Genomic DNA, 27,383 nt, shown 5'->3' with positions numbered 1-27,383 from the left:
TAAGCAGGAGGTGACATGATCAGATACATACTTTCACAGAACCTGTCTCAATACTTTATGGAAGGTATGACATTGGAGAAAAGCTCAGATGGAAACATTTTATGATCAAGGATAGAGAGATGATGGTGGCCTGAACTAAGGAACAACACTGGGGGATAGAGAGAATGGAAGAGAAGTGACAAATCGTGACAAGCCTCCTCCTTAAGTGATGGTTGATTGAACTGGGATTGAGCTGACTTTCAGACTTGGGTATCTTGGTGAAAGGTACAGGTAGCCTGAGGCCCTGAGGACCACAAGAGGGAGAGAATGTTGTGGGTGTCTGTGGTGTGCACACCCTGAATTCGAGATACTGTAGAATATATAAATGGAATACCCGGCAGTAGTTGCATGGGTCTGAAGTTCTAGAACTAGAAATGCAGATTAGGTGGCTATCCACATATACATGGTAATTGTCCATGAGGGAAGGGAGGAAATCACCCGAGAAAAATGTATAAAGCCAAACAAGAAAGACGAAACTGTAGTGAAGGGGTGGACAGAAAAAGAGGAACATTGTAGGAAGGTGAGTAAAAATAGAAGAAAGAATCAGAGGCCAATTCGCAGCACTTGTAAATGTGTCTCACACATTCTCCAAAAGGGCGTCTCTGCTTGTCTCTGATGGTTCACATTTGGATTCCCAAGGGTATGACACTATCTAAAAAGAAAAGATTTCCCTCATTTTTATTTTGTCTTTACAGCAGAGCCCAATAGGCATTTCTTATCTATCGCGGTGCTCTCCGGTATGTAGCCATTAGCCACACGTGACTGAACATATCGAGCCCTGAAATGTGACCTTGCAAAATTGAGATTTGCTGTGTCAAATGCACTTATGTGAATTCACAAGTTTTGAAGACTTAGCACAAAGAAAGAATGTAAAACAGTAATAATATTTATGGTGATTACACGTCATAATTCAGGTGTATTGGTTTAGCAAAGTAAAGCACTAAAATTATTTTCATCTGTTTCTTGTTACTTTTCTTAATGTGGCTCTTAGAACCACTAAAATGACATATGTAGCTCACTTTATTTCTACTGGACGGAAATCTGCTGCTCTAGAATCTGTCTGGATTGAAATCTCAGTTCCGCCAATTACTACCTGTTGAAACTTGGATAGGTCATTTAATTCCTCTGGATCTCAGCTTTCTTATCAATAAAATGGGAATAAGACTTCCATGCACCCTGTAGGGTTTCTTCAAAGATAAATGGGTGCTTAGAATGGTGCTTGGCTCATAAAACAGTCTCAGTGTGAGCTCTGATGGTTTATTTCAGGAAACCTTCTGTGAGCACGCTCACACTCCTCTGTATATTCCTCTGTCTGTCTAGAGTGACTAACCTTTTTTTCCCTAGGAAAGTTAATTCCCGCCACAAGGAATCTAGCTGTCAACTTAGACTGTGCTCTTTTTGCAGATGTAATGATCCCCGAAAGTCCTGAGGCCTATGTAAAACTCACAGAAAGTGCAATCAGAAATACCTCTGGTAGGCACAAAATGCCAAAGCAAGCCCCCCCCCCACCTGTAACAAGCCTCCTCTCTCAGCACATCTGCTGTCCCTCTCACAGCTCTGTGGCACCAGCATGTTAAGGAACCACCTCCTTCTCTTGCTGCTGCAGTAGAAACAGACAAACAAAACCCCATTCTGTTGATCAACACCAAGAATAAGATTTTAGTAATCAAGTTTCAGTGAAACGACTTCTCAGCTTGTTAAATGGGAATGGGTCTCATTAGGTATAGACCTATGATGAAAATGGGAGATGGAAGTGCTAGTCTTCAGCATCTGTGCCCTGCTCGAGGGTAGCCGTACTGATTTCGTGACTTGCAGGACTCATAGACTTACCTGCACCTCGGCAGTCGGGGCTCAGGGCTCCCGGCCTGCATACGTGACCTCAGGCCCACCATTCATCCTCCTGGTCTCAAGGGCCACATATAAGATCAGGGGTGAGACCAGATGTCTGGCTCTAAAAAAAAATTGTAATTGACCTTAATAAGTCTTACCCCATAAAATAAAGAAAGGAAAATGGAACCAGTTTTGTTTAATGTTGCACTAGATAAACTATAGGTCAGCATAGCTGAGCATTTTGGGGGACGGTGGAGAGAATAGGGTTTGAACACAACGATGCAAAACTGAATTGTAAGGGTATAAGTTTACACTAGTTTTTGAAGCCAAGTAGCATTACTGAAATGGTGACTTCCTCAGTGATACCCAGTGAGAGACCTCTTCCAGGTGTATTTAGAAGGCCTTTTTTCAAAAAAAAATTAATAAAGCTTACTAATATATGTTCTGCTTTCACCCTGCATTAGCTTCACTCTGACAATCAATGTTCAGTTCAAAAACCATAACACACGCACGTGCACACACATTTTGCGCACACACACACATCATACTTTGAAAGGCGATGAGCCAGGAGTTCCAGGCTCTAAGAGCACGCTTAGATGCAAATACTAAAATCTTAGCTTTCTCCTGGTTTTGGTTTGGGTTTTAAACAAAAGCAAGCCATTGGTAGTTTGGTGTCTCCACCCATATGTAACCTGAACTAGTCTCTTCTTGGTTAACTTGAAGTCATAGCTTAAGCGAATGATGCAGCCCAGGGTGACTGTCTTCTATGAGCACTACCTTCTGTTGAGATGCAGAAGGAAAACAGGGTTATATCTTTTTCTGCTTGATAAGTGCCTACAGAGGGAATATGAGAAATAGCTGCATCTTGGTTTGGGGGCAGCAAAAGGCACCACCCTAACCTTTTGGAGAGGCCTCCCACAGCTTACAACATGTAGGTTTTCAGGGAATCAGCTGGAAGCAGAGCAGACACACAGTCTGTTAGAGCCCCCTGCAGAGCCCTTTTTCAGTATCTGGCCTGCTAGGACTCTGAGCCAACCACATTCATTGATTGGTCTGGTCTTTGAACTTCTAACTCACCAGCACGTTAGTACTAAATTTGCTTTGTAATGACGCACACATACTCCCTTTCTGTACCGCCTTAGCCAAAGTAATTTCTCAGACTTCTCCTTGAATGTCAAGCGTGTTAAAGGTTCTTGTGGTTGACACTGTAGGAGCTCCCAGTGCCTTCGAGTCGCAGATCCGACAACTGGACAAAGCCCTGGATGAGAGCCGTTTTCAGATGCAGCAAACTGAAAATATTATCCGCAGCAAAACTCCCACGGGACCGGAGCTAGACTCCAGCTACAGAGGCTATGTGAGTATCCTGACCCTTGTGATGCCAGCAAGCCCCTGGGAATCATAACCGTCCATCTGCGGCCCAGGGCTCTCTGAGCTATCGAAGCACCATGCCGTCCTTGAGCTCATGGGCTCGTGTGTACAAAACGAAGCCGCACTAGCAGGCTCCCTTTTGAGTAAAACGGGCCCATGCTCAGATGCACTGACCTACTGCAGTGACCAGCCTGTTCCTTTACATGGAGAACTCCATGAGATCCATTTAATTGAAAGCAACAAAATGCTTTGGCTCCCAAAAGTGATTAGGCATTTTTCCAAACTCAGCTAATAATTTTGGGGCCAAGGTTATCCTTGGAGCAGCAGATTTAGCTAATAGATTACTAACACGGAATATACTAAGCATGCAATAACCCCTTTCCTGGGGTTTATTGATTCACTTACTGGCTTTAGGAATATTTTTATCCTCTGTTATCAGTATGCTCATTCTGGAGAAAACAAATCTGACTAACAAGAGGGATTTGAAGAACAGATGGCAAAAGATTGTATATATTACTAACTTCTATTTTCAAAGTTCATACCTAATAAAGTATATACTGAATTTATTTGCTCTGCTCAAGTTACTGACCAAGTAATTTTTCTTGGAGAACTACCCATTTTCCTACACATACTTAAGAAAGAGAATTTAAAAGTAAATCTCTTCCATGGCTCATACTTTCTTTTCACACCCAAAAGACTGCCTAGTAAAAGGAAAGAAAAATTAATTTCCCTAAGTCTAGTGACAACTCCAATGTACTGATTTTTGAAACCAGAGAAGAGAACTGTTGTAGTTTATATATGCTGATATTAATGTCACAATTACAGAAGAGTAATCAATCATGAGTTTATTTCCTGTTTAGTTTGGCCTGTTATACCAACTTCTATTATAGTGAAACTTATTTTTTTTTAATATAATAAGATTTCATGGTGATCATGCTGACATCACTGAGATTGTACTCAGTCTCAGTCAAAAATAGTCAAACATCATAGCAGTGTGATTTGTTAAAGGCTTTGAAACGTAACTTTATGGTTAGAGCAAGAGTTCTTTGCTGTGCATGACGTTAAAGTTGGAGTTGGAAGGTTTTCCTTTGATGTTAGAATTTATTCCCTTAACACCTATTAAACATTGCTTAAATTTTCTTATGAAACAGCTGGCTTTAATAGTACTTTCTGCTTTTAAGTATTTTAATTATTTAATGCAAAAAAAATGTTCCTTTGAGATTTGTGGTAATATTATTGTTCCCACATTTCAGTTTAAGAAAGAAGAAGCAAGTTGCCAAAAATTATATATTGTATTACCAGCTGAGGGCTCTGAGTTTGAAATCCCAGATTGGTTTTTAGTCTAAAACAGACAGAGATATAAAAGAAATTCTGAGGGATTCTCATGCAAAACCCAGTATGTGAAGCATATCTTCAAGGCACTGTTCTGCGTGTGTATGAATGTGTCCTGTGTCGCAGGAACGTGTTTTTGAACTTGATTTTTTGTTTTTAGCAGACTTTCTTTTTTCCATAGAGCAGTAAAACACAGCCACTGTCCTTTTTAAGGAACTAGAAAGATCTTTTCCCCCAGAAACTCGTGTACTTGTGAGAATCTGAGAATTCTGTGAAGGGCCTGTTTTCTGTGTCTCAACAGATGAAATTGCTGAGTGAGTGCAGCGGAAGTATAGACTCAGTGAAGAGACTAGAACACAAACTGAAGGAGGAAGAAGAGAATTTCCCCGGCTTTGTTAACCTGAATACAACGGAAACCCAAACAGCTGGTGAGTGAATAGTGCAGGTCAGGAAAGAGGGAAACAGAAGATCCTGAAGCACCTTGTTGCCCCTGTGTTACCCTGTGCCCCTCAATTCGCTCTGCATGATTCTCCCCTGAGAGCTTTCCTCCACGTTACGATGATCTCCTGACAGAAGGGGGTAGGGAACGCATCCCGTTTATTTGAATGCACTTTCTCTAACATTTTTTTTAAAAGATTTTATTTATTTATTTGACAGAGATAGAGAGAGAACACAAGTAGGCAGAGTGGAAGGCAGAGGGAGAGGGAGAAGCAGGCTCTCTGCTGAGCAGGGAGCCTGATGCAGAGCTTGATCCCAGGACCCCGGGATCATGACCTGAGCCGAAGGCAGACACTTAACCGACTAACCGCCCAGGCACCCCTCTCTCTAACATCTCTTGTCTGGCATTTTATTTTATTTTATTTTATTTTATTTTATTTTATTTTATTTTATTTTATTTTATTTTTAAAGCTTTATTTATTTGAGAGAGAGAGAAAGAGTGTGAGTAGGGGGAAGGGGCAGAGGAAGAGGGAGAAGGAGAATCTCAAGCAGACTCCACACTGAGCACAGAGCCCAACACGGGGCCCAATCTCAGAACCCTGAGATCATGACCTGAGCTGAAACCAAGAGTCAGCGCTTAACCGACAGAGCCACCCAGGCGCCCCTCATGTGGCATTTTATATATGTGCTCTCCAAGTTCTGTTGCAAAAAGAAACCAGTTGAATATCATCTTCATGCACTTTACTGCTTATTACTTCATAAAGCTCTTTTTGGTATAAATCCTATGTAGTTTTTTTTTTTTTTTACCCCATTATCATTAAAAATGCGGATAGGATAAACACAGCCATTATACTGTTTTGTTTTGGTTTTTGTTTTGTTTTTACACTGACAACAACAGAAGTGCCTGCTAGAATTACTTTTCTTTCTGTTGTTACTTATACATAACCACCGATGTATCTTTGAAGCATCTCCCAAACACCCTGCATGGAGAAACGCAGCTCACGCATCTGTGTGTGTTGGGTCCTGTAGGTGTGATTGACCGGTGGGAACTCATCCAGGCCCAGGCCCTGAGCAAGGAACTGAGAATGAAACAGAACCTCCAGAAGTGGCAGCAGTTCCACACGGACCTGAACAACATCTGGACGTGGCTGGGGGAGATGGAACAGGAGCTGGAGCAGCTGCGGCACCTGGACCTCAGCACTGACATCCAGGCTATCGAGCTCCAAATAAAAAAGCTCAAGGTAGCTGCCCTCAGCCTTTCCCACGGGGGCCAGACAGAGAACTGCCCCATGGACTGCCTGGCCCGATGAAACCACTAGCTCTAGCTGGTCTGTTATCACCCAGCTGCGGGGAAGTTGTCAACAGAAATGAACACAAATGCCCAACCGTCCCAAACCAGTATTTACAGAACAGGTTTGGAAGGGCAGAAAGATGGACCACGTCGTAGAACCAGCCCCCGTGTAAATAATCATATATGATTTAATGACTTAGTTCTTAAGGAATGACTAATATTAAAAGTTTGTGAAACATCCAGGGACCTCTGGGACCTCTTTACCCTCTTTTAAGGGAAATGCAGAAATGACCGGGTTCCTGCAAGTCTGTATCTAGAGCTAGAGAGGTTTCCTCTCCAAGACTGTGTCTCTCTGACTTTGTAGAGACGTAGTGGAATTGTTTGACATTCTGGAAAGAGCAGAACATCTGAAATAGATTATAGTAGTAAAAGAAGCAATATGCAGTGTAATGAATACAACAAAATAAAACTGTGGAGTAATGATGGTAAAACACCTGGCATGTGCACTTGATTTTGGCCTGGATGGGTGTCCGCCCGCACGGGATAATGTCCTCTAGCTCCATCTCCAGGTCTTAACACTCCTCCGTAGCACAATTCTTGAAATGCATTACTCTGTGGAGACTTTTGTAAGCATACTCTGGATTGAGAGCCCAGTTTGTTTTTAATAGCTCCTTCAGTCCTTTCTTTTTGTTTGGAGAACATCAAGGTGTGCTCTTCCTCAGAATGGAGCTACCTAGGCTCTCCAGGCTCAAGGGTTAAGTGAGCTGCATTTGTGTCTCTCGGGTTTTGTGTATGTTATTTATTTTGAGGTGATGTTTTGGTGGCTTGTTTTGTTTGTTGCTTGTTTTAAATTTGCAGAGAAATGAGTCTTCCCCACTGTTGCTCAGATTTCTTCTTATAGAATAGCCTCTGCACCAGCCCCATCAATTTCTGGATGAAGCATCAGATGGGAGATGCGATTTATATTATCTGGATTATAAAATGCGTTTGTCTCTAGCGTACTTAAATTATTTTATTTCCTCTCTGGGAAAATGTAAGGCAGTGTGTATGATGACCAAACTCCTTAAAAAGTTGATAAAGCAAATGTTGGCCGGAGTCTGAGACCTAAGTGAGATTAGGGTGGGAAAAGGAGACCTTGAAAGTCAACCTGTGTGATAAGAAAAAGCCACCCGCTGTGTGCCTTCCCCAGTCCTTCCTGTCTGTTTCCTGAATATAAGTCTGTGGAAAAACCAAGGATCTTTCCACAGTATCTCTTGATCTTATAATATCTCTGTGGTCAAATCTATATTACTGCATTTTAAGAATCTATTGGAAAGTGAAAAATTAAGACAAGCTGGAGACATAACAGAAATGTTGAGAACTTAGAAGAAAATGTAGCGTGGGTAGTTGTGATTTGCAGGATCACTGACCCTGAACTAATCTGGGGATGTTTAAACAGTACCCAGATATTGAATCATTAATGCATAATCATGTGCTGCCCAAGTTGTTGGAATAGTTCTAGATTTGTGGGAAATGCATAAAGCAAAAATCAAGTTGCCTAGTTTTTTGTGAAATCAAAGTGAATTGGTTAGCTGTTGAAATACCCAATCCATTCTCTTCACCATCACAAGAATGTGGCCTATGACATTGGCAGGGTTCTCCCCTTGTGGGCCACTAACTCTCTGTGCCTACCAAGTCCAAACAGCTAGAGGCTGAGGCCTGGGAATCTGCCTTCTTAGCAAGTTTCCCATTTCATTCTTTTGCACACAACTTTAAGTCCCATTGGTCTAGTGATGAGATTCTTACACTAGAACATCTCCTGCTGCCCAGAACCCTTAGAGCCAGGTCTGGGTTTGTTTTGTTTTATTGTTGTTGAACTCCTGTGCTGTGGGTTGAGCTCATCAGACTTCTTAGTTCAGTGCACAGGGTCATCAGCGCTTCCTGCAAAGTTCCTCTTAATTTTGTTTATTTATCCTATTCCACCACTGTTTTCTAATCTCCATTCCTGAAACCCGTGGCAACCATTCTTAAATACTGAATGAGTATTCATTCATATGTGCATGAAAAATGTGGATTTGTATGTGTGCACGTGCCTTTTAAATCACATAAATGCTCTCATATTACACACATTGTTCTGTTTCTGACTCTTTCACTCTAACACCATATTTTAAAACCTATTCAGGTTGTCAAGTGTACATCGAATCCATTTCCTTTAACTACAGTGTGGCCCTCAGTGGTGTGCATCACTGTCTCTTATCTAGCCATTCGGTTAAGGCCAGTTTTACTGAATGGATCTTAATTTGGGTGAAGCATTTCCTAAGGTCTTAAACTATGCTCTAAATGTTTTTATAATTATTTTCTTTCTTTGGTTGCTCTCCTTTCTCTTTATAGGAGCTCCAGAAAGCTGTGGACCACCGGAAAGCCATCATCCTTTCCATCAACCTGTGCAGCAACGAGTTCACCCAGCCTGGCAGTGAGAAAAGCCAGGATCTGCAAGATCGCTTGTCCCAGATGAACGGGCGCTGGGACCGGGTGTGCTCACTGCTGGAAGAGTGGCGGGGCCTGCTCCAGGATGCACTGATGCAGTGTCAGGTTTGTGGGAGTCAGACATTTCCAGTGTAGCTGAGTCTGGGACTTGATTTATCAAGGTCACTTCGAGGGATGCAGTCGCTCCCCAAAGCCAGGATTTGAATGAGATAACTTTGTGCCCAAACTATTCATTACACTGGAGAGTCTGTACATCTGGACCCCATCTTTTATCCAGCTAACTGGACTATTCCCACAAGTTTATCTCAGCCCCAACTCATTCATTCATTCATTCATTCATTCATTCAACAGATATTTACTGAGCACGTTGGGAGACATTTCCTGAACATGAAAGTGAGCATTACAAATATTTACTCATCCATTCGACCACAATTATTTGATGAGTGCCCACTCTCTGACAGATATTGTGCAGAGCAGTCAGGATACAACAAAGCCTCTACTTTTGTTGGGGAAGACAAACAGTAAAAATGCAAGTAATTGCTGGGACACCTGGGTGGCTCAGTCAATTGGGCATCTGCCTTCAGCTCAGGTCATGATCCCGGGGTCCTGGGATCAAGTCCCGCACTGGGCTTCTTGCTCAGCGGGGAGCCTGCTTCTCCCTCTGCCTGCCATTCCTCCTGCTTGTGCTCTCTCTCTCACACACAAATAAATACATTAAAAAATGCAAGTAATTGCTTAACCAAGATGCTTACAAGTGTGGATGATAAGAGTAACTGAGAAAAGCCACTTTGGGATAGAGGTCAGGGAATTTCTATGAATCTTTGGGCTGACACTGGAGGAATATTGCCAGACAGAGCCAATGGGATGTCCCAGAAACAGGAAAGGGCTTAGTGTCTTTAAGGTCAGAAAAGAGGCCAGTGGGGTCAGAATGTAGTCAGAGGGGCAGGGATAAGAAAGATCAGGGAGATGCTTAGCAACCAGATCATGCAGGGTCTTGTAGGTCCTGATGAGGAGCGGATTGTCTTCTGAGCACAGTGTAAACCTGCTTCCCAGGTTTGCATGTGCCCCAAGAATACCTTGAAAGCAGGTACGCAAGCTGTTGTCTCACCCCTCACCCCCCCTAGCCCTGTGCGTAAGGGGTTTTCAGTAACTGCATGTTGAATAAATGAATGAACAAATGGATGAATGAAGGATATAGGGATCAGATGAAGGCCTTACAAGATGGGAAGGTTTGAATACAGGGAAAAGGGAGAAGAGTCGCTTCCTTCCAAACCATATAGTAACCCTAGAAATTAAGTATTTGATGCCAGGTTTTCCTTATGTCTAAATTCTCCCTCAAATAACAAACTAGATGCTTTTGGTGAGAATGTGAACTCAGAAAATTGCCACAGCACCAGGGCCTTTCTCAGGAAGGAGTTGTGCATAAGACCTTAAATCCAACGTATCTTTGCCAGTGGTAGCAATTGTAAAGAGTGGAAACTTAAGCTGTGAGGGAAAGAAGAATATATTATTCATGATGATTTTATACTCCATTTTTTTTCTTCATAGGATTTCCATGAAATGAGTCATGGTTTGCTTCTTATGCTGGAGAACATTGACAGAAGGAAAAATGAAATTGTCCCTATTGATTCTAACCAGGATGCAGAGACACTTCAGGACCATCACAAACAGCTTATGGTAAGATGCGTGAGCTCTGACGGCCTGGCTATTCATAGCAGTCATCCATTTCATTTACAGAAAAAGAATGGAGGTGATTTTTTTTTTTTTTTTTTTTTTTTTTTTACCTTTTGCATGCTGGTCTCTAATTTTCTCTTTTTTATTTGTTAAGTTTCTGATTTTTGTGAGGCAAACGTGCTTATAGAAGATGACATCTACCAGCTTTAGAATCTGGTTCTAAAGTCATTGCTCAATTGTAGAGATCTTAATTAGTTCTTCATCTTAATTAGGTTGTTTTTACTAAAGCAGATCTTTGGCAATTGCACTTATTTTTAATTTAAACTGTATTGGTTACATCTATGTATAAAGTAAGAGTGTATTGAGTTGCTTAAATTTTATTTTTATGGACATTGAAACTATTAAAATAGAAAGAGACCATTAAGACTTCTTAGAAGAAATTAAATGGGGGGTGCCTGAGTGGCTTAGTCAGTTCAGCAACTGCCTTTGGCTCAGGTCATGATCCCAGGGTCCTGGGATCAAGCCCCACATCAGGCTCCCTCCTCAGCAGGGGAGTCTGCTTCTCCCCCTTGCCCTCTCATGCTCTCTCTCACTCACTGTCTCTCTTTCAAATAAATAAATAAAACCTTAAAAGAAGAAATTAAGTGTATCAGATTTAACAGTAACCTTGTCACCAAGTTTTGTGAAAATGAAGACAAAAGGTAAATGTGAAAAGTTATTTTCATTATATGAGAAAAAGAAAACATGCCAGTTCTCAAGGAGAAAGAAACTTTTTCTAGCACTGAATTCAAAAGGAAATTTGCAGAATCTCTGCATAGATTCTTATGCAAAGGACTTTGGACAATATAATGTACAGTGTACTTAAGGGATTTTATAGAAGATAAAGCAGTATATTTGAGTTCCATTAGGAGAAAATGATTTGCATTTTGTAGTTTTCTGTATTTTTAAAATGTCATTTCTCAACATTTAATGCTTACTAACCTAACCAACAGAATTGGTAGCTTTTAATTCAGTGCCATAAAGGTCTTAGAAACCAAGAGGGAATAGCTATGCAATGGCATTTTTACTGACTTTTGACCTCAGACATTAGTTGTAAATAATGAATCACTACTATATCCTTCAAAAAAATCTTGGGCAAAGATCAGAGTATATACTTAGACATATGTGAGTTTTGCTATATTTATATGTTAATGTTTCACTTTCTGTATAAAAGAATATCTTACGTCTCTTTTGCATAATACTTGATATTTTAAGCACATTCACATATATTCACCAGTTTGAACCTTCCAATATACTTACTGTGGACCAGGCAGGAAACGGTATTATCATTTTCCGAAATGAGAAAACTTGAGACCAGAAAGGTTCAGGGGCCTTATAAACTGTTTTTGGCAGAGGCAGGGTTAGAACCCAGACCCCCGATTCCTGAATGCCAGGGGCTGCTTCATTCTTCCCTATGTGAGCACAGCATTCAGATACTCAGGTTTAATTGTCCACTAAGTTAAACTGATGTCATTCTGCCTTTTTGGAATTTTCCCCAATTACCGAAAGCTCTTAGTAAAGCATTTCTTATCGCACACATAGCAAATAAGGCATGAGCTCTTGGAATCCCAACTCAGAGTGGCCTCACTGCAAGACATGTCTTGCCAACTCCTGGTGAATGCTGAAGGCACAGACTGTTTAGAAGCCAAAGAAAAAGTCCATGTGATTGGAAATCGGCTCAGACTTCTCTTGAAGGAGGTCAGTCGTCACATCAAGGAGCTGGAGAAGCTATTAGACATGGCAAGCAGTCAGCAGGTAAGCTCTAAGCAGACATCATTGTTAGCATTTCTTACAGGAAACCAAAGAAGCATCATCTTTATCCATTTTTAGAAGGACTTTGAATATAGTACTTGTCAGGATAGAGTGCCTGCTCTCAATCACTGCTCTTACGAGTCCTGTCTCAAAATAAAAAAAGGGACTCATAAACTTTTATAATAGGACACTGCTTTTGATTCTATTATATCAAAAAAACCTCTTGCAATTGTTACTGCTGACCCTTTACCATCTCTACTGTGGCATTGTATTTTACCCTGTTTATTTAAGAATTCACATGTGTTCAGTCACACGGGTGAGGCAGATCATAACCAATCATTGCATATGAGTTTTGTATTCAAACACCAGAAGGCATGAGTTCTCCTGACATAGACAGCAGTTAATTCATAGAAAATGTCCTCCACTCCTTTACTTTTTATATTTTCTTTTCTTAAACCTACTGCATCGTGGTAGTATTATTAGTTTTGAGAAATGCATTTGTAGATACAGAGATGCTTGGTAAGACTTCAAACAATCGGTTGCAAAATCTTGGTTTGAACACACAGACGCCCTGCACTCTCATAAGCCTGCAAAGGAGCGGTCTACTCTGAATAACAGAGTAGTGTAAGACATACTACAAAAGCAGGCTCCTGGATGAATATCTTTTGTTTCTAACTCAAATGAATTGGTTTCTCTCTGGTCCAAGAGACCTGTAGTGTAAGACCAATTCCTTCACCTCCTTCACTTCCACTCGTCCACATCTGTGTCACTAAGAAATGAGAAAGCTGCAAGTGACATAGTAATTTCAAAACTATACCTCTATTTTCCAGCAGGACCAAATACACAACCAGAAAATGCCTAATACACTAGAAGAATTAGGTTCTGTTCTTAGAGTTGTCTGATTCTATTTTTCCCAAGGAATGGTTCAGTTTTTATGGAGGATGGGTGGGGATGGGCTGGTAAATGCATTGTGGATTACCAAGTCATCACAACTTTGGGACATGGAGTCATTAAAGGAATCTATTTCCTATGTAGGATTTGTCTTCCTGGTCTTCTGCTGATGAACTGGACACCTCGGGATCTGTGAGTCCTGCGTCCGGAAGAAGCACCCCCAACAGACAAAGAACGGTAACTTTCCACTGGTCCTTTTCAGTTGGCCCATGGGAGGGAATGCTGGGGAGCAACAGTATCTGTACCTACCTCAGGGTCCACAGGCTCCCCCTGGGGAAAGCAGGAGTTCCCCTACAGAGGAGGGTGGTCACACAGTAACACAGTGAAGTGTTGTTTCCTCAGCCCTGCGGCATGCCCTCCCCACATGCGCTCAGGAACGGAAAAGAACATTCTGTTTTTCAAAAGAAGGAGGGCTCAATGTGTGGTTGGTACAGGGAGACAAATTAGTTCTCTTGCTCCAAGGGCCATCGCTAGAATGGTGTTCCCTTGTTTCTTTGGTGGCTCCTCCCTTCAAACCACTACCATCATAGTTCACCTAAAAAAGTAGGTTCTGTGTAAAGGGGCGCCTCAGCCAGAGCAGACAAAACTGTGTGAGTGTCTCATGAGACCATTGAATGTATGAGACAAGTGGAGGTTCTGTTGAACTCTCAAGCGAAGAAACTCCTGAAGGTGGTTCTGAAGGTTTTTGATGACTGTGCTGCCCGCAAAGAGGCAACAGCTCAAGAGGACTCAGCCACAGAGCCTTTGGGAGGCTGCCTCACTGGCATCCTGTGAGAACGGAAGGACGAATCTGGCCCCTGCTACCCTCTATACTTTGATTTCTCTGTGTAATTAGAAGCTTGTTTTTGTTTTGTTTTGGGTTTTTTTTGTCCAGCTTTATGATTATATTCATTTTTATTACATTCCATTTTCCTTAGTTTTTAGAAGTATTGACTTTGTTTGTACTTTTTTTGTTATAAACACTTAAGTTCTATGCTGATAAATGTTATTATCTTATTTAGGATTTTTTTTTTACTACATTCACTAGTTTCCTATAGATCCTAGTTTAAGAATGTGAAGGAATACTGGCTTTTCGAGTCAAATTCTAACCCTGATTTAATCTGTTGGGTCCTCATCATTCTACAAAGAAAAATCTCGTATTGCCATTGTTATTTATTTATCTACCAAGAATTTTGATACTGTTTCAGTGTTCTAGAAGACAAAAATATAAGGCGTGCTGACCTATATATTTATTGTCAGTAAATCCTTGGCTGGTGTAGAGTCACCTGTGTATCCACCATGAAAAATGGGGGAAAATATACCCACTGTGGTGGGGACTCCCGAACCACAGTTTCTGTTTCCTTGGTGACCAATGATAGAGATGTGAATTTATTTCACTTCTTCAACAGAAGAAAAGCCAGTTTCCTGAATTCATGGGTACTGATCATTTCATTTTATTTATTTTTCCTTTGCTGCACTTTTAGTTTAATTTTTTTCAGTAGCTTGTCTTTATTTGCCGGGACTGAACATTCTTCTTTCTTTACCCCTGTTCATTGCAAACAGCCACGAGGCAAATGTAGTCTCTCACAGCCTGGACCCTCTGTCAACAGTCCACATAGCAGGTACCTTATTCTCCTGGTTTCCACACTGTTCTAGAACTTCAAGAGGATGATGAAAATTGTCCATGATTTAGGTAGGCCTCTATCTGGTCTGCCTCAGGGTAGTTGAGAAATTACTTGTTTCATCTGCACACCCTTTTCCTAATAAATTGGAAGAGACTTTTCTAAGTGCAAAGTATAAGTAAAGCTCAGAGCACAAAATATTTGGATCCCACCAGAATTTTATCTAACTAGACATAGGCCATCTGGTACTTTTCATCACATCGTATTCTGTGTGCACTTAAGGATTCAGTGCAGTAGATGGCTCAGCCTCCATTTGATTCATGGCAGACTTTCCTCATCCTCTTTATTTCTAGATTTTACAATAAGACAGGTAATAGATCAATGAATTATTTTACCACTCACAGAACCCACAAATCTGAATAAAATATACTAACCTCCCCAGCTTTTTATTTTATTTTCATGTTTTATCCAGATTGTGGGTTTTGAATTCTCAAAATGGCAAGTCCTAATTTGGTATTATTTAAAATTTATAAGCACCTTCTCTCTTTTGCTTATCCTAAAACTTCTCTTCTGCCAGCACACTCAGTCACTCACCTTCCTGACACTTGGCAAACTCTTTCACGCTAGAAACAAAGGCAGTCAACTCCCCTGCCCGGGGACGTCCAGAGAGCCTACTCACAGCTGCCACTCCGTGCTTTACGCCTGGCTTCCCACAATCCCTTGTTTCTGCAGTTAGCGGTGCTTTGCCTTCTTCGTTGTTGGTGTGATGTCTGTGCTTCCCTGCCCTTTCACTAATCAGTTCATGTTCCCCCAGACAACTTTTTAAAAAATGAAAATACTGTCCCTGGAGCTGATTTTTTTCATTTCAATCCCAAGCAGTTCACAGTTAAAGTAGTTTGCCCCTCTGGAAACTTATCACCACTGAGCTGGAATCTAAATTCCTGAAAGGAGGGTGAGGGGTAAGGAAGTGTAGAGCTGTAAACAACCCCTGAGTAATAGTTTTCACTTTCCAGTTGCCTGCTGAAGGGACTGGATATTTGATTTGGTCATTCCTATTCAGCTGAAGCAATGCAGAACGTACTTTGACGTGCTTTTTGGTTTTAAGCCTCCCTTTACTGTGCTTTTTTTTTTTTTCTTTCCCTTTGGTTTCGTTTGACAACAATTTTGTGGGGGCTTTTTGTCCATAATAAACCAATAATGAAATATGAATGGAGAAAAACTCACAAGGATTTTTGAAGAGAATGATGGACTTCCACAGGTGCTCTGAGGTTCTCTTAGTCCCCTACAAGAAAAGCCAGTCATCTACTACAGACAGATCATTGTTTTGTCCATCTTCTCCCCACAAGTTGCCAATGTGCCGAGAACAGAGATGGGGACTATCCCCATAGCAGCCCTGTTAGGATACCAGAGATCAATTCTTTGGTTGACATAAATGACGGTGATGAGAAGGGGAAAGGCTCTTACATTATTATGCAAAACCAAAAGCAACCACCCTTTGGTTCCCAAATACCACATCAATCTGCAACCCCAACTCTTTCAGTCTCACGGGGTCTTCTGAAAATGCCCAAGGCATCGTTTCTCAGGGCAGCAGGTGCTTCAACATGTCTCCTACGGGGGCTTTGCAGCTGGGACAAGCACATTCACAACTGTGACATCCACAGGCGCCTTTCAGCTCTGCTCTGTCCAGCGCTGTTCATTAACATCTTTCTGAGCATACAGCACGGTGTTTACTTTGTTACGTAGAGGGTCTGGAATACAAACGAGCGACACCTGAATGGCAAACTTCATCAAACACCTTGGCAGACAGGTTGTGGTTGAACATTCTTGGACTTCTTAACTTCTTGGCACCTCTTGTTTGGGGTGCACCCAACCCCGACAATGGAATGTGGAGTCTGCTGGGAAAGAATTAACTTCACTCATAATCCAGGCTGTCACAGTGTTCCTTTACATTGAGATTTGAGTGTACCTTGTGTTTGATCTTGCACTGGTCCAGCAAATTTGAAAGCACAAACAGTTTAGAATGTTGACCCCAGCGATCTACAATGGAAAATTTTAGACACACATTCTTTCTAAGAGAGGAAAGAGGCTGAGTTGCAAGAAACTGGTTATCCGTTTGAAGGAAGGAGGTTCTTATATTATTTTGTTGTTTAAGGTCTGATGTTAATAATACAGTTGCTTATCTGCTATATATGATTTCAGGTTGGTTTTATAGCCACAGTTCTATGTCTTCTTATGTAGTATTCTAAGCCTACATATAGATTGATGCCAATATTTACTGTATACCTACTATGTGTAGGCACTGGGCTTACAAAATTACTACCGTATGGTTCCTGCCATGTGTCAGAATGTACAGATGCCCTAAATCAATTACAAGGAGCTCCTCAAGACTCCTTAAAAATTATAAACATTTGAAAAACATCTGTGCATACATTCATAATGATTATTCATCAGTTTCTAGATTAAAGAGGTTTAAGAAGCACTGTTTATGATGGTCCACCTGGACTTTTTTTCTATTTTTGACTTAAAATCGTCTAACTCAATCACCAACAAGTCTTCTCAACTCTACTGTGGATTATTTGAAGTTGACAAATGAGAAGATTTTACTCCAGTTTCCATCAAGGCAAAGGAATAATTGCTCTGTAGTCTGGATACAGTGAAGCACTTACTTCATTCTAAAACTTAAACAAAAATTCTAAAAGAAGTTCTAAAAATTCTAACATGCAAAATTTCCTTGGACACCTTTGGTCTCTAGCACCTTCTACAGAGAGAACTAAAGTGGAACAGTAAATGGAAGGGAGGGGGAAAACTGTGAGCACTTCAGTGTAAACACTGTTCAGTTTCTTATGGAATTTTTTTCCAAGTCTTTTCTGTTAGGCTCCTCCCTGGGGACTCTCCTTATCCATAGCATTTAGAGAGCTTCAGCCTATACAGGTGTACTTCTAGGACAGGCTGGCCACCAAGGCTGAGAGCAGTTATAGGGTAAGGTACCAGTATGTTTCTTTTATAATATTTTGAAGTATGCATTCCCAGTGTTTCCCGGGAACAAGTCAGCCACTTTGGCAAATGTATCACATCTTTCAAAGCACTACTAAAAAATCAGAACTATTCTCCTGGGAGACAAGACTGCATACAACCAGTCCCTAATGGTATGAATTAGCACACCTTTGCTTTAACAATGATGGTAAGACAATAATGATAAATTGTGACATTTATTTAGCACTTAATGTGCCTTAAGCACTATGCCCATTGTATATCTATCACCTCGTTTAACTCTTACCACATCCCCATGGCATGGCTGTATTCCCAAGTTCACAGACAAAGACACTGAAGATTAGAGGCACGAAGATTAAAGATTTGAACCAGGTCTACCTGACTCCGGATCCTAGTTTGTAAATCACTTCCCTCTGCCGGAGGGCCCGGGGAGGGGGGGGGCTCCTTTACACAACAGTTTTAGGGGTTGGGCTCCCACAGCCTGCCTGACACTGCCTAGGACCAGCCAGTTCATTTTTTGAAAAAGAAGACTGAAATCCTAAATTGATTCTGGAAATTTGTCTTCTGAACCACACATCCAGGGAATAAAGACCATCCGCACCAGAGCAGGCAACAAGATCGTACGCAACCTAGATATTTTCTCGCAATAAATTCCTGTTACAACACTGCCAGTGTTAGCTAACAAGTAACAAAACGAATTGAAAATTTCTTTTCATGTGCCTTTAAATAATGTATGCCCAGAGGTAATTCATTTTATTCTCCTTGATTATGTAAAATTTTTGAGATGAGTCATACTTTGTGCATGCTATTCAGGCTTTTTACAACCCTGGGTCAGACTTTCTTTTGTGTGGTGTGTTATTATGTACTACCGCTTCCCCCCTACCATGTTCCTTCTCCCACAACTATATGTATTTTGGGAAAGAGATGAAACAACTCCTGGGCAGTTATTTACCCAGAAATTTGAATGAGTGAGGGGAGTGAGAAAAATGATAAACTAAATATTTACTTGGAGAGAATAAAGCACATTTTTGCTGGACAGAATTATCTGAAATAGCTCCATCAATTAAGTTCCTTGGATAAGTTCACACATTTCGTTTTTCCTCTAGAAAGACAATCTCAGCTCACGTCTATTTATGTAATAAGGCCATTGAAGAGTGATGAGTGACTAGTTAATGAGTAGTCTTTGTCCTTTCCCTTGTCAACTTTCCCAAGACTCTTGAAACAGGTGCTCTTAGGTCAATAGATAAATATTAAAAGTACCCTTTTCCCCCTGCACCATTATCCTGTTGGTACTCGAAGCTCCAGTACAGGTTCGTCCTAAGAAGAGGCAATTTGGGGCATGCTGAAACCCTGATAGTGGCCCCAAGGGGGTGGCATTTTTCTCAGTAGATAAAGTGGACATTTCCAAGAGCAGTCAACTGCATGGAAGCCCACTGAGCACTGTGTGTTCTCTCTGTCCCTATCTCAGCCCATTACTTCTCCCTAGGTTAGCATTCTTCAACGTTAGAAGGCACATGCTAATTAAATTTTAATAAGAAATGCTCTGATGCTGTTCACTGTGCCATGTCCTTCAACAGACTCTATAACACATGAGCCCATATTCCAAAGATGGTGACCTTTCTAGTTTTCCTCAGGAGGGGACTTGTCAAAGTGCAGCCCCTGTTTTGATCTTGATCTTTGGCTTACTTGCTCAAAGAAGATCATTGACAAACAAAGGCTATTCATCTCTGTCAGTCAAATTGTATTATTAAGTAAATGCATAAACTTGCCCATAATGTCCTTAAATGTCTTCTAAAGAAGAAGACTTTTAGAAATTGCCTTCATTTTATTTAAATATTGAATAACGAGGAAATGTAGAGCTGTCTTTGGTGCTCCTGTTATAACTCATCCAGTGACAGGTACTGAGTGTTGTCTCCCAGGGCGTATTTGCAGGTCAACAGAAAGATATACTGAAGGAAATTTCAATCCAGAGTTCCGGGGTAACTATCCCATTCTCCTCAAGACACTTTAAGGCAAACTACTGAATTCATAAACTGTCAGAGCCAAAATGATTTGAGGGTATTAATGCACCTCCATAATGATTGAGGTATATAATGCAAATGAGAAAACTGAAGACAAGAGAGACTAAAGTACTTGCCCAAGATTGTACAATTGCCTCAAAACAAAATGCCCTCATGTCCATAATACTGACTTGATCTGTATAATACTTTACAATTCGAGGCATTTATTTCAGACACAAGGAAACCCCTCACCTCCAAATATTTTAGGATACAAGTATTGTCTTCTTTGCTTCTTTCAGGTGAGGTACATAAGTATGGCCTGGACAACCTCCATTCGTGTCATCAAACAACAAAATGTTGTAGAGAGTGTGGTAGGGCGGAACTTGGGAACCCTGACTCCCTGCTAGAGCTCTTCACTTAATTGTATGATTTGGGGCAAGTGGTTGACCCTATGCATAGAGTCCAAGTTCTGGGACCTAAAAAGCTCGGGGTTGAAATCTTAATTCTGCCACTTTCTAACTGTATAACCTTGAGCTAGCTACCTTATTTCTCAGAGTCTCCTTTTTCATCATCTATAAAGTGAAGATAATGAGCACACAGAGACTATCATGGGGATTAAGTGAGAGAATAAGATAAATGCTTAGGGTGTTGCCCAGCAATTAGAAGAGTAAAAGTTAACTCTCCTTAGCCACTTATGTATAAAGTTAGAAGATGGATTATATATTCTCTAAGGCTTTATTTCAACATGAAGATTTTATAATTTGGTAGCTTGAGGAGTTTCTGTTTTCTCCTTCCACTAATAGTTATGTGGCATACTTCATTTATGCTCTTTTCACAACATATACAACCTTTCCTATTCAGTTCATGAGGAATAAACTCATTGGCCTTAGCATAGGGCAGTTAATCAGTTTGACCACTAGATGGTGATTAAACTCTTATGGCCTCTCGGTTGACTATACTGACCAACTAGTAGAAGACTTAAAATATATAAAATATGGAACTTTCAAGTTGGAAGACCATCTAATCTAATTTGGAGGGTTTGAAGCAGTTGGCACTCAGAGGTGAAGTGAGTTGTCCAAGGTTACATAGATGTTAGTCGTGGGCTTTGGACAAGAATACAGTCCCAGTTTGGGCCAATGATTCGTGGGTTTTTTGACACTGCAAGAACTGTACTAGAAACACAGTGGTACGTGGCTGTTTGGAGCTTCTGCAGACTAGTCTGCTTGTCTCACATATGTCTTTGACAGTGTAATAAGAAAGCTTTGAGTACTCCCTCTGTTCCTTTTTAAGGGGTTTATGTCATTTTTTATCTTATTTATTTTCTTTGGTGCTACCCCTTATCCCTCACTAATATGAATGTAATCTGTTTTCAGAAATTAATGGCTAGTAGGATAGCTGGAAACATATTTTTTATGAGAAAAATGTACAGAGTAACCAATATAGTTTTTACACCTTCCTATTTCTCTAGTGGTCTCACATTCAGTGTCCTTACCCTTAGTGATATTATAACCATTAGGGAATTCATTGTAGGTATGGGGGAATGTGTCTCATTGGTACGTATATTCTTTTTGTTCCTGCACTGTTTTGTGTGCGTGTGTACAGAATGCCTCTTGTAAATAACATTTCCTTCTACAAGTTTCCTACTAGTAACCAAATAAGACATTAATGGATGCCCACAAAGAGAAAATAGTGCACCTCACCCAGGACTTACTTCCATTTTCAGAATTTTGCAGTCTTTCTTATGAGTGCTGAGATTCATACTTAATCTCTAATGCACTATTTAAAAGTAGATGGGAAAATGGAAGTAGTTAGGGAAACTTGGAACTTTGAGTCTAGAAGGAGCCTTCAAGAAGATAATCTGTTCTCAGAAAAGGTGTGTTTCCCAAAGTCACAGAACTAGCGATAGATAGGATCAGCCTAGAATCTACACCGTCCCACACAAGTGTTCTGTAGGCTAACTCTGCCACCACCCTTGTACGTACAGCTTTGGAACCCACTTGGGTCAGGATCACATGCTGATTCAGTGCAAGATGAAACCAGGGTATACTCTAAGATTATTTAAACTTCGTGAGTCTCTGCAAGATGGCTGCCGCTGTTCTTAACCTTGCTGCATAGATTTTGGCACATCCAGGATGGCAAGAGGGGATACTTTGCATAATTCTGACAGCAACTAATTTTACCTCATGGTGCTACTGATACTCTTAAACTAAAAATGTCCTGCATCAAACATCCACATTTTAATTATCCTGGATCTACTTAATCTATGCTGGTAGGATGTGTGGAGAGCAGTTATCTTTGTTGATGGAAAATGTTTTACCAAATTAAGGGATGGGATTTGAACCCAATTCATTGCCACTAGTTGACTGACTAAATGTTTATTTTTCATCAGTGAAGTGTCCAAAAAAACTCTTCATGTGGTGGTGGGGAGATCACCTTGGCATACTGCAGAAGGCTGCCAGCTAATTGCTGGGTTGGATTGGGTTGGGCATGGTCCTTTAGCTTCCAGGAAGGTGAGAAAGCAAAAAGCAGCATCCATCCGGCATTTGAGATATTTGAGTTATTTATGTTGATTCTCCTCTCAGGTCCATAAAAGGTGGCTCCGATTCCTCCCTTTCTGAGCCTCGGCCAACTCGGTCCGGCCGAGCCTTCTTATTCAGAGTCCTCCGAGCGGCTCTTCCACTCCAGCTTCTCCTGCTGCTCCTCATCGGGCTCGCCTGCCTTGTACCAATGTCAGAGGAAGACTATAGTTGTGCCCTCTCCAACAACTTTGCCCGATCATTCCACCCCATGCTCAGATACACAAATGGCCCTCCTCCGCTCTGAACCAAGCAGATGCCATCTGCAGCAGCGCTGGTAGCATAAGGAGGATTTGGCCAAAAGCAATCCCAAACTAGCAAAAACAGGACCTGAATCTTGGTGAATGCCCTCAGGGTGGCAGCTTTAGCTCTCCTCCGTATCCCATGTGTGCAGATCATGGCTTCGGAGGTGGATGGTAAACAATGACAGGAGGAGAGCAGACAGACAATAAGTTGGGAAGAAATTTTGTTTGAAACTCTGAGCCTCAGCACTAATGAGATTAAGGACCTCCAGCGCTCTCTGGACACATGAATTCTGGGCTGTTGGCTCATTCTCTGCGTACCCAAGGACTTCAGTAGACTGTCTTGAGCAGCTCTCCCACGGTGCCGCTCCATCCATTCAATAAAGGACTCTCCCTGGGTGCCATGTTGGCATTGAACAATCTACCAACCAACCAGTGCTGAGGAGATTTTAGAACCTTGTAACATACAATTTTTAAGAGCTTATATGGCACCTTTCTTTTTACCTTGTTTTCCTCTGGGGCATGATGTTCTAACTTTTGCTTTAGAAGCACAAGCTGTAAATCTAAAAGGCACTTTTTTTAAAGGTATAAAGTAAAACTGGATGTAATAAATACAATCATGGAAGGCTTTATGTGAAAAAAAAAGTTGAATGTTACAGTAAAAAAAAAAGATATTTATGTATGTACAGTTTGCTAAAGCCAAGTTTTGTTTGTATTGATTTCTTTGCATTTATTATAGATACTATAAAATATTTTGTCTGTGCTTTTTTTCTTTCCCCTAAAGAAATGACTCTAAATTTATGTACTAAGCAGACACTTACCAGAGCACTACCTAAATGAACTGTTTTGCAGAATGAGAGAAGCTGAAACATAAGTATGTATTAAAGAAAAAGGATGGTTACAGGGAGCGCACATTTAGACGTAAAGGACTCTGGATGATTCCTTTCCCCCTCCTCTCCCCATAACTAATCATATCTCCTGACCTCTTACCCCCCCAACATCTTTCACAGCCCCCTTTCTTCTCTGTTCCCTTTGCCCAGTTGGAAGAAACCCCACATTACTCTCCTCACTGAGGCCACATCTCCTCTGCATCCCAAGGATACTCAATAGCCATGTGGATTTTCTTAAAGCACTCTTGTTCACATCCCTACTCTACTCCAAAACCTTTGATTGCTTTTCATTGTCTACTAGAATAAATACAGTCTTCATCCATCATTCAAGTCCAAATACAATAAGATTTTATTCTGCCCCTCTGATCTTGCCAACCAGTGGCCATCGTGGAATTGCTTGGTGCTCATGGCGTTCTAATCCATCCTTTAATAATTGGAAGAGGAGAATTTATATAAAGCCCAGGTTTCAGGCTTCTCTTGAAAATGGAAATCTCTGATGCCTTGGGTGCATATTCCTGCATGCCAGTCATCGCTGGGGTGATATGGTTGCTGTCACTTGAAGAACAGTAAGAGAGAGTTTTTACGTTTTGCTTTATATCCTATTAACTCCTCTCACTACCTGTCCCAGTCTAACTCCTGCGGGTATTTGGTGTACAAATCCTGCTCTACATAAACCAAACTGAGGTACTCGACCTGAAACTGCCTGCCATGGTTTCCATGATGTTTGTAGCCTGAGTGCCATCTCATCTAGGGCTCCTGAGGATTATTAGGTTTCCCACGTCCTGAGATCACGGCAGACCTTCTAATCCCATCTCTGGGGGTATGACCTGGGGGCTTGCGTTATAAACAGACACCTGAGGTGGTTTTAGCCCGACAGACTGTTGAAAAGCACCGCCCCATCCCTGCTTCTCTCCCTAGTTTTGTTCTTACCACTCCTCTCTTCTCACAAGACTTAACTCACAAAGCCACCGACTCCCTGAAGACTTCCCTGACCACCGTTGGACTGTATTTTAATACTTCCCTCTACTGAATTTTCCTCACATGGGCATTCTTCTTTCTACTGTCAGGTTATTCCTGTCCCATTTCCCCGGAACCTCGCTCAGGGAACAGATCAGAGTTGAGTTGTTCTTTTTTTTAAAGACGAGAAGCATGTGCTAAAGTTTCCCATCTTCCTGCTTCTGGAAAGCTGTGAGCTGTGGCAGAGAGCGGAGCTTCAGGCACCCTCCCCTGAGATCGGGCCACGCTCTTACCCCACTTCCCCACCACTCCTGCTCCCAAGCAGTGCGCTCAGAGCAGTCCAGCCCTACAGGAGACACACGTTGCCACTGTTAGGAAAGTCACCACACAATGAGACATTAGTCATGGAAGAGACCAGCACCAAGAGACTGCAGAGCCCTTGCTTCTCCACATTACAATTACCGGACTAACGAGGCATTTCCCATCACTGAGGAATCAAGTGTTAAATGTGGCTGAGAGAAAAGTTCGGTTTTGACTAAGAAAAAATCTAATTAGAGTATAGTCTTTGTGTGCCTTTCTAAAAACCCCTGTGAAACACGCATAAGGATGGGTGATGTGCATTTCTATTAAATTTTTGAAGACTTAAACAGTCCAACATTGGAACAGAAGTGGAAAGTCCTGGTGAGTGGAAACATTGAAGCCGTGAAGTCATGGCTTTCCCCAGGGGGTGATATGACCAGTCTCGTGAGGACCAAGCCAGCCACCGATGAGTCTGGTACCTCTGCCCAGAGCCCTCACACTCTTACCTGCCTCTTGAGAAAGGGGACACAGGACAGCATCAGGAGCACCCTCACCTGCACCCTAGGCAGCCCTGGCAAGAGAGAGAGAGAAAGAGAGGATGTTCAACAAAGGCTTCGGGGACTAGATGAAGGGTTTGAAAGAATATTCAGGGGATGAAAGGGCTCTCATTTCTGAAGTGAAGACTGCCGGGGCCCTGCTGTGGCCTGGAGGTAGCCGGTTATCCCGAGAGGGGGTGGTGAAGAGGGGCAAGGCACAGAGGCCATCGAATGACCAGGAACGTAATGAGATTTGCACAGGCAGCCAGGAAATGTTAGAAGTGGTGAGAAAAGAGAAAAATCCATAGAGCTAACATGGCGAAATGAAGGCTTGGAAACCAAAAGCAGTGACTTCACAAGAAATCCAGGGAAGAGTGAAAGACTTTTGGGAAAGCCGCCCCTGGGGTGCAGTAATGTTGCCTCCTGGAAAATGAGGCGTCAGCAGCTTCTCTTGCATTTGTACGAAAAGAGGGGAGAGACACCTTCAAAAGGCTTGGATGAGAAATTCAGCAAGCTGAGGTCTGAGATTTCCTGTTCAAAAGGCGGGTTGTGGTAGACAGATTTACAGCCTGTGCTTTGGAACCAATTATTAAGAACGTAAAGCTACAGAACTTTATTGACAAGCCACGCAAGAGATCATAAAGCAAAGAGAGGTGGAATGAGTTGATTTATGAAAGCTGATCACGACCAAAAGCACAGGGTCTCCAAGAGCTGGTGTGGATGGGCCTGAGACCAGCCTTAATAGTTGGGATTCCTTCCCTGCTGCCCACCAGTTCAGCATCACCAGATGTATCCTCAGGGAACTGTGGAGAAGAAAGCCCCAGAGTCTGCACTGAATAGGTTCAGACATGCCAAGCAGAGCACATTCCCTCCTATCACAGCGTTTATCAAATGCCCACTGTGGTGTGTGACCTGCCTCAGACCTCGGGAGGCCAGTCTCAGCCAGGAAGGACCCCATCACTTCTTGTGTGATGATCCATCAAGGCAGCCTTCACAGGGCCTTTGACATATGGAAGAATCTGTACTTTCCTCCACCAGTTATGTCCTGAAACTGGCGATCAGGGTAAATGACACTAGAAGGGAACCAAATAGAAACAGTATCTGAGTTAGGGGGGGAAAGAGATTAAATCGATTGCATTTGTCTTCTTAATTTTCTGGCAGCAAATTTCTTCTTTTCACTTCTTTGTCACCTGATTTATGTGACGGTGGGGTGCGTTTCTGAAGAGCATGAGTCTGTGGAAGCAAAGACAGGTGAGGTGATGGACAAGCATGGAGGCCATTCCCAGCTTTGTTGTGAGCAGCACCAAGTTCGGGTGACACGAAGGGGCATTTTACCAAGAGTGGTCATTTCAATTTTAGATTTAATAATATACTGTGATAAGAAGCTGATTGTCAGACCTCAAATAATACAGAGACAATGAAACTTAAAAGGAATGGCTTTTATTTTTCAGTTCCTGGCTTCTCACTAACCTCTCCCTCAGAGTTTAAAATCTCTACCAGGAATCCATTTGGGAATGCCGCAGAAGAACCTGGATTTTGGGAAGAATCCTCATTCAGATGAGTAAGTGAAAGAACTGGGTGAATTGGGGGCATTTCCTGCCGCTGAGCAGGACGTTGGGCAAAGACAGCCACTGGAGGAATTCACTGGGACTGTGCTGAGGAAGGAGCATCTTGGAAAGCTAGAGAAGTCGGACAGTTGAGAATTGCTAATAAAAAACAAGGCAATATGCTGTAACACCATACCACATGCTGAACAATGAGGAACATTTAATCTGGGGAGCCGAGGAAGCCAGTTGGGACGTGAACATAATCCTTCTAAAATATAAACCTCACAGGAAAATAAATCAGCCTTGCCATTTTTTTTTTTTTTTACAGGAGCAGGAACATAACTGAGTTTGAAAACCCCAGTCATCAGAAGAAAGTCCTTGGTAGGCTGTGGTACCCCTGACGGACTGCATTGGTGCCACAGGTGGTGGAGAAGAAATCCAGGTCTTCCTGCCCCATAGTAGGATCGGTGCCTCACAGATGTGCATTCCAAGCCCAGGCCCGAATCCTGCTGGACACATTCTTGAGACAGTTGCTGAGCTCTTTTAGAAAAAAAAAAAAAAAA

At 41.8% G+C, this 27,383-nt stretch overlaps 1 protein-coding gene across 13 annotated transcripts in view; it reads left to right on the top strand.

Moving 5' to 3' along the window:
* SYNE1 (spectrin repeat containing nuclear envelope protein 1) overlaps positions 1–23,805 on the top strand; it is a 336,369-nt gene extending 312,564 nt beyond the window's left edge. For 9 of the 13 annotated variants that reach the window (XM_073894098.1, XM_073894101.1, XM_073894097.1 and 6 more), the window contains 10 exons: positions 1,444–1,512; positions 3,081–3,223; positions 4,871–4,997; positions 6,037–6,248; positions 8,669–8,869; positions 10,313–10,441; positions 12,020–12,232; positions 13,265–13,357; positions 14,723–14,781; positions 22,355–23,805. In XM_073894098.1, the coding sequence (XP_073750199.1) occupies positions 1,444–1,512; positions 3,081–3,223; positions 4,871–4,997; positions 6,037–6,248; positions 8,669–8,869; positions 10,313–10,441; positions 12,020–12,232; positions 13,265–13,357; positions 14,723–14,781; positions 22,355–22,595 (1,487 nt within the window). In that variant the 3' untranslated portion in view covers positions 22,596–23,805. The remainder of the gene's footprint in view (positions 1–1,443; positions 1,513–3,080; positions 3,224–4,870; positions 4,998–6,036; positions 6,249–8,668; positions 8,870–10,312; positions 10,442–12,019; positions 12,233–13,264; positions 13,358–14,722; positions 14,782–22,354) is intronic. The other 4 variants (XM_073894100.1, XM_073894099.1, XM_073894103.1 and 1 more) reach the window with 3 other exon arrangements.
* The last annotated feature ends 3,578 nt before the right edge of the window (positions 23,806–27,383 follow it).

The sequence above is a fragment of the Callorhinus ursinus genome, unplaced genomic scaffold, assembly GCF_003265705.2.
Source record: "Callorhinus ursinus isolate GAN/ISIS: 27379988/994484 unplaced genomic scaffold, GSC_fseal_2.0 scaffold6, whole genome shotgun sequence".
NCBI lineage: Eukaryota > Metazoa > Chordata > Mammalia > Carnivora > Otariidae > Callorhinus > Callorhinus ursinus.
Note: the sequence above shows the minus strand (reverse complement) of the source record. Positions and strands in the feature narration are given on the sequence as shown.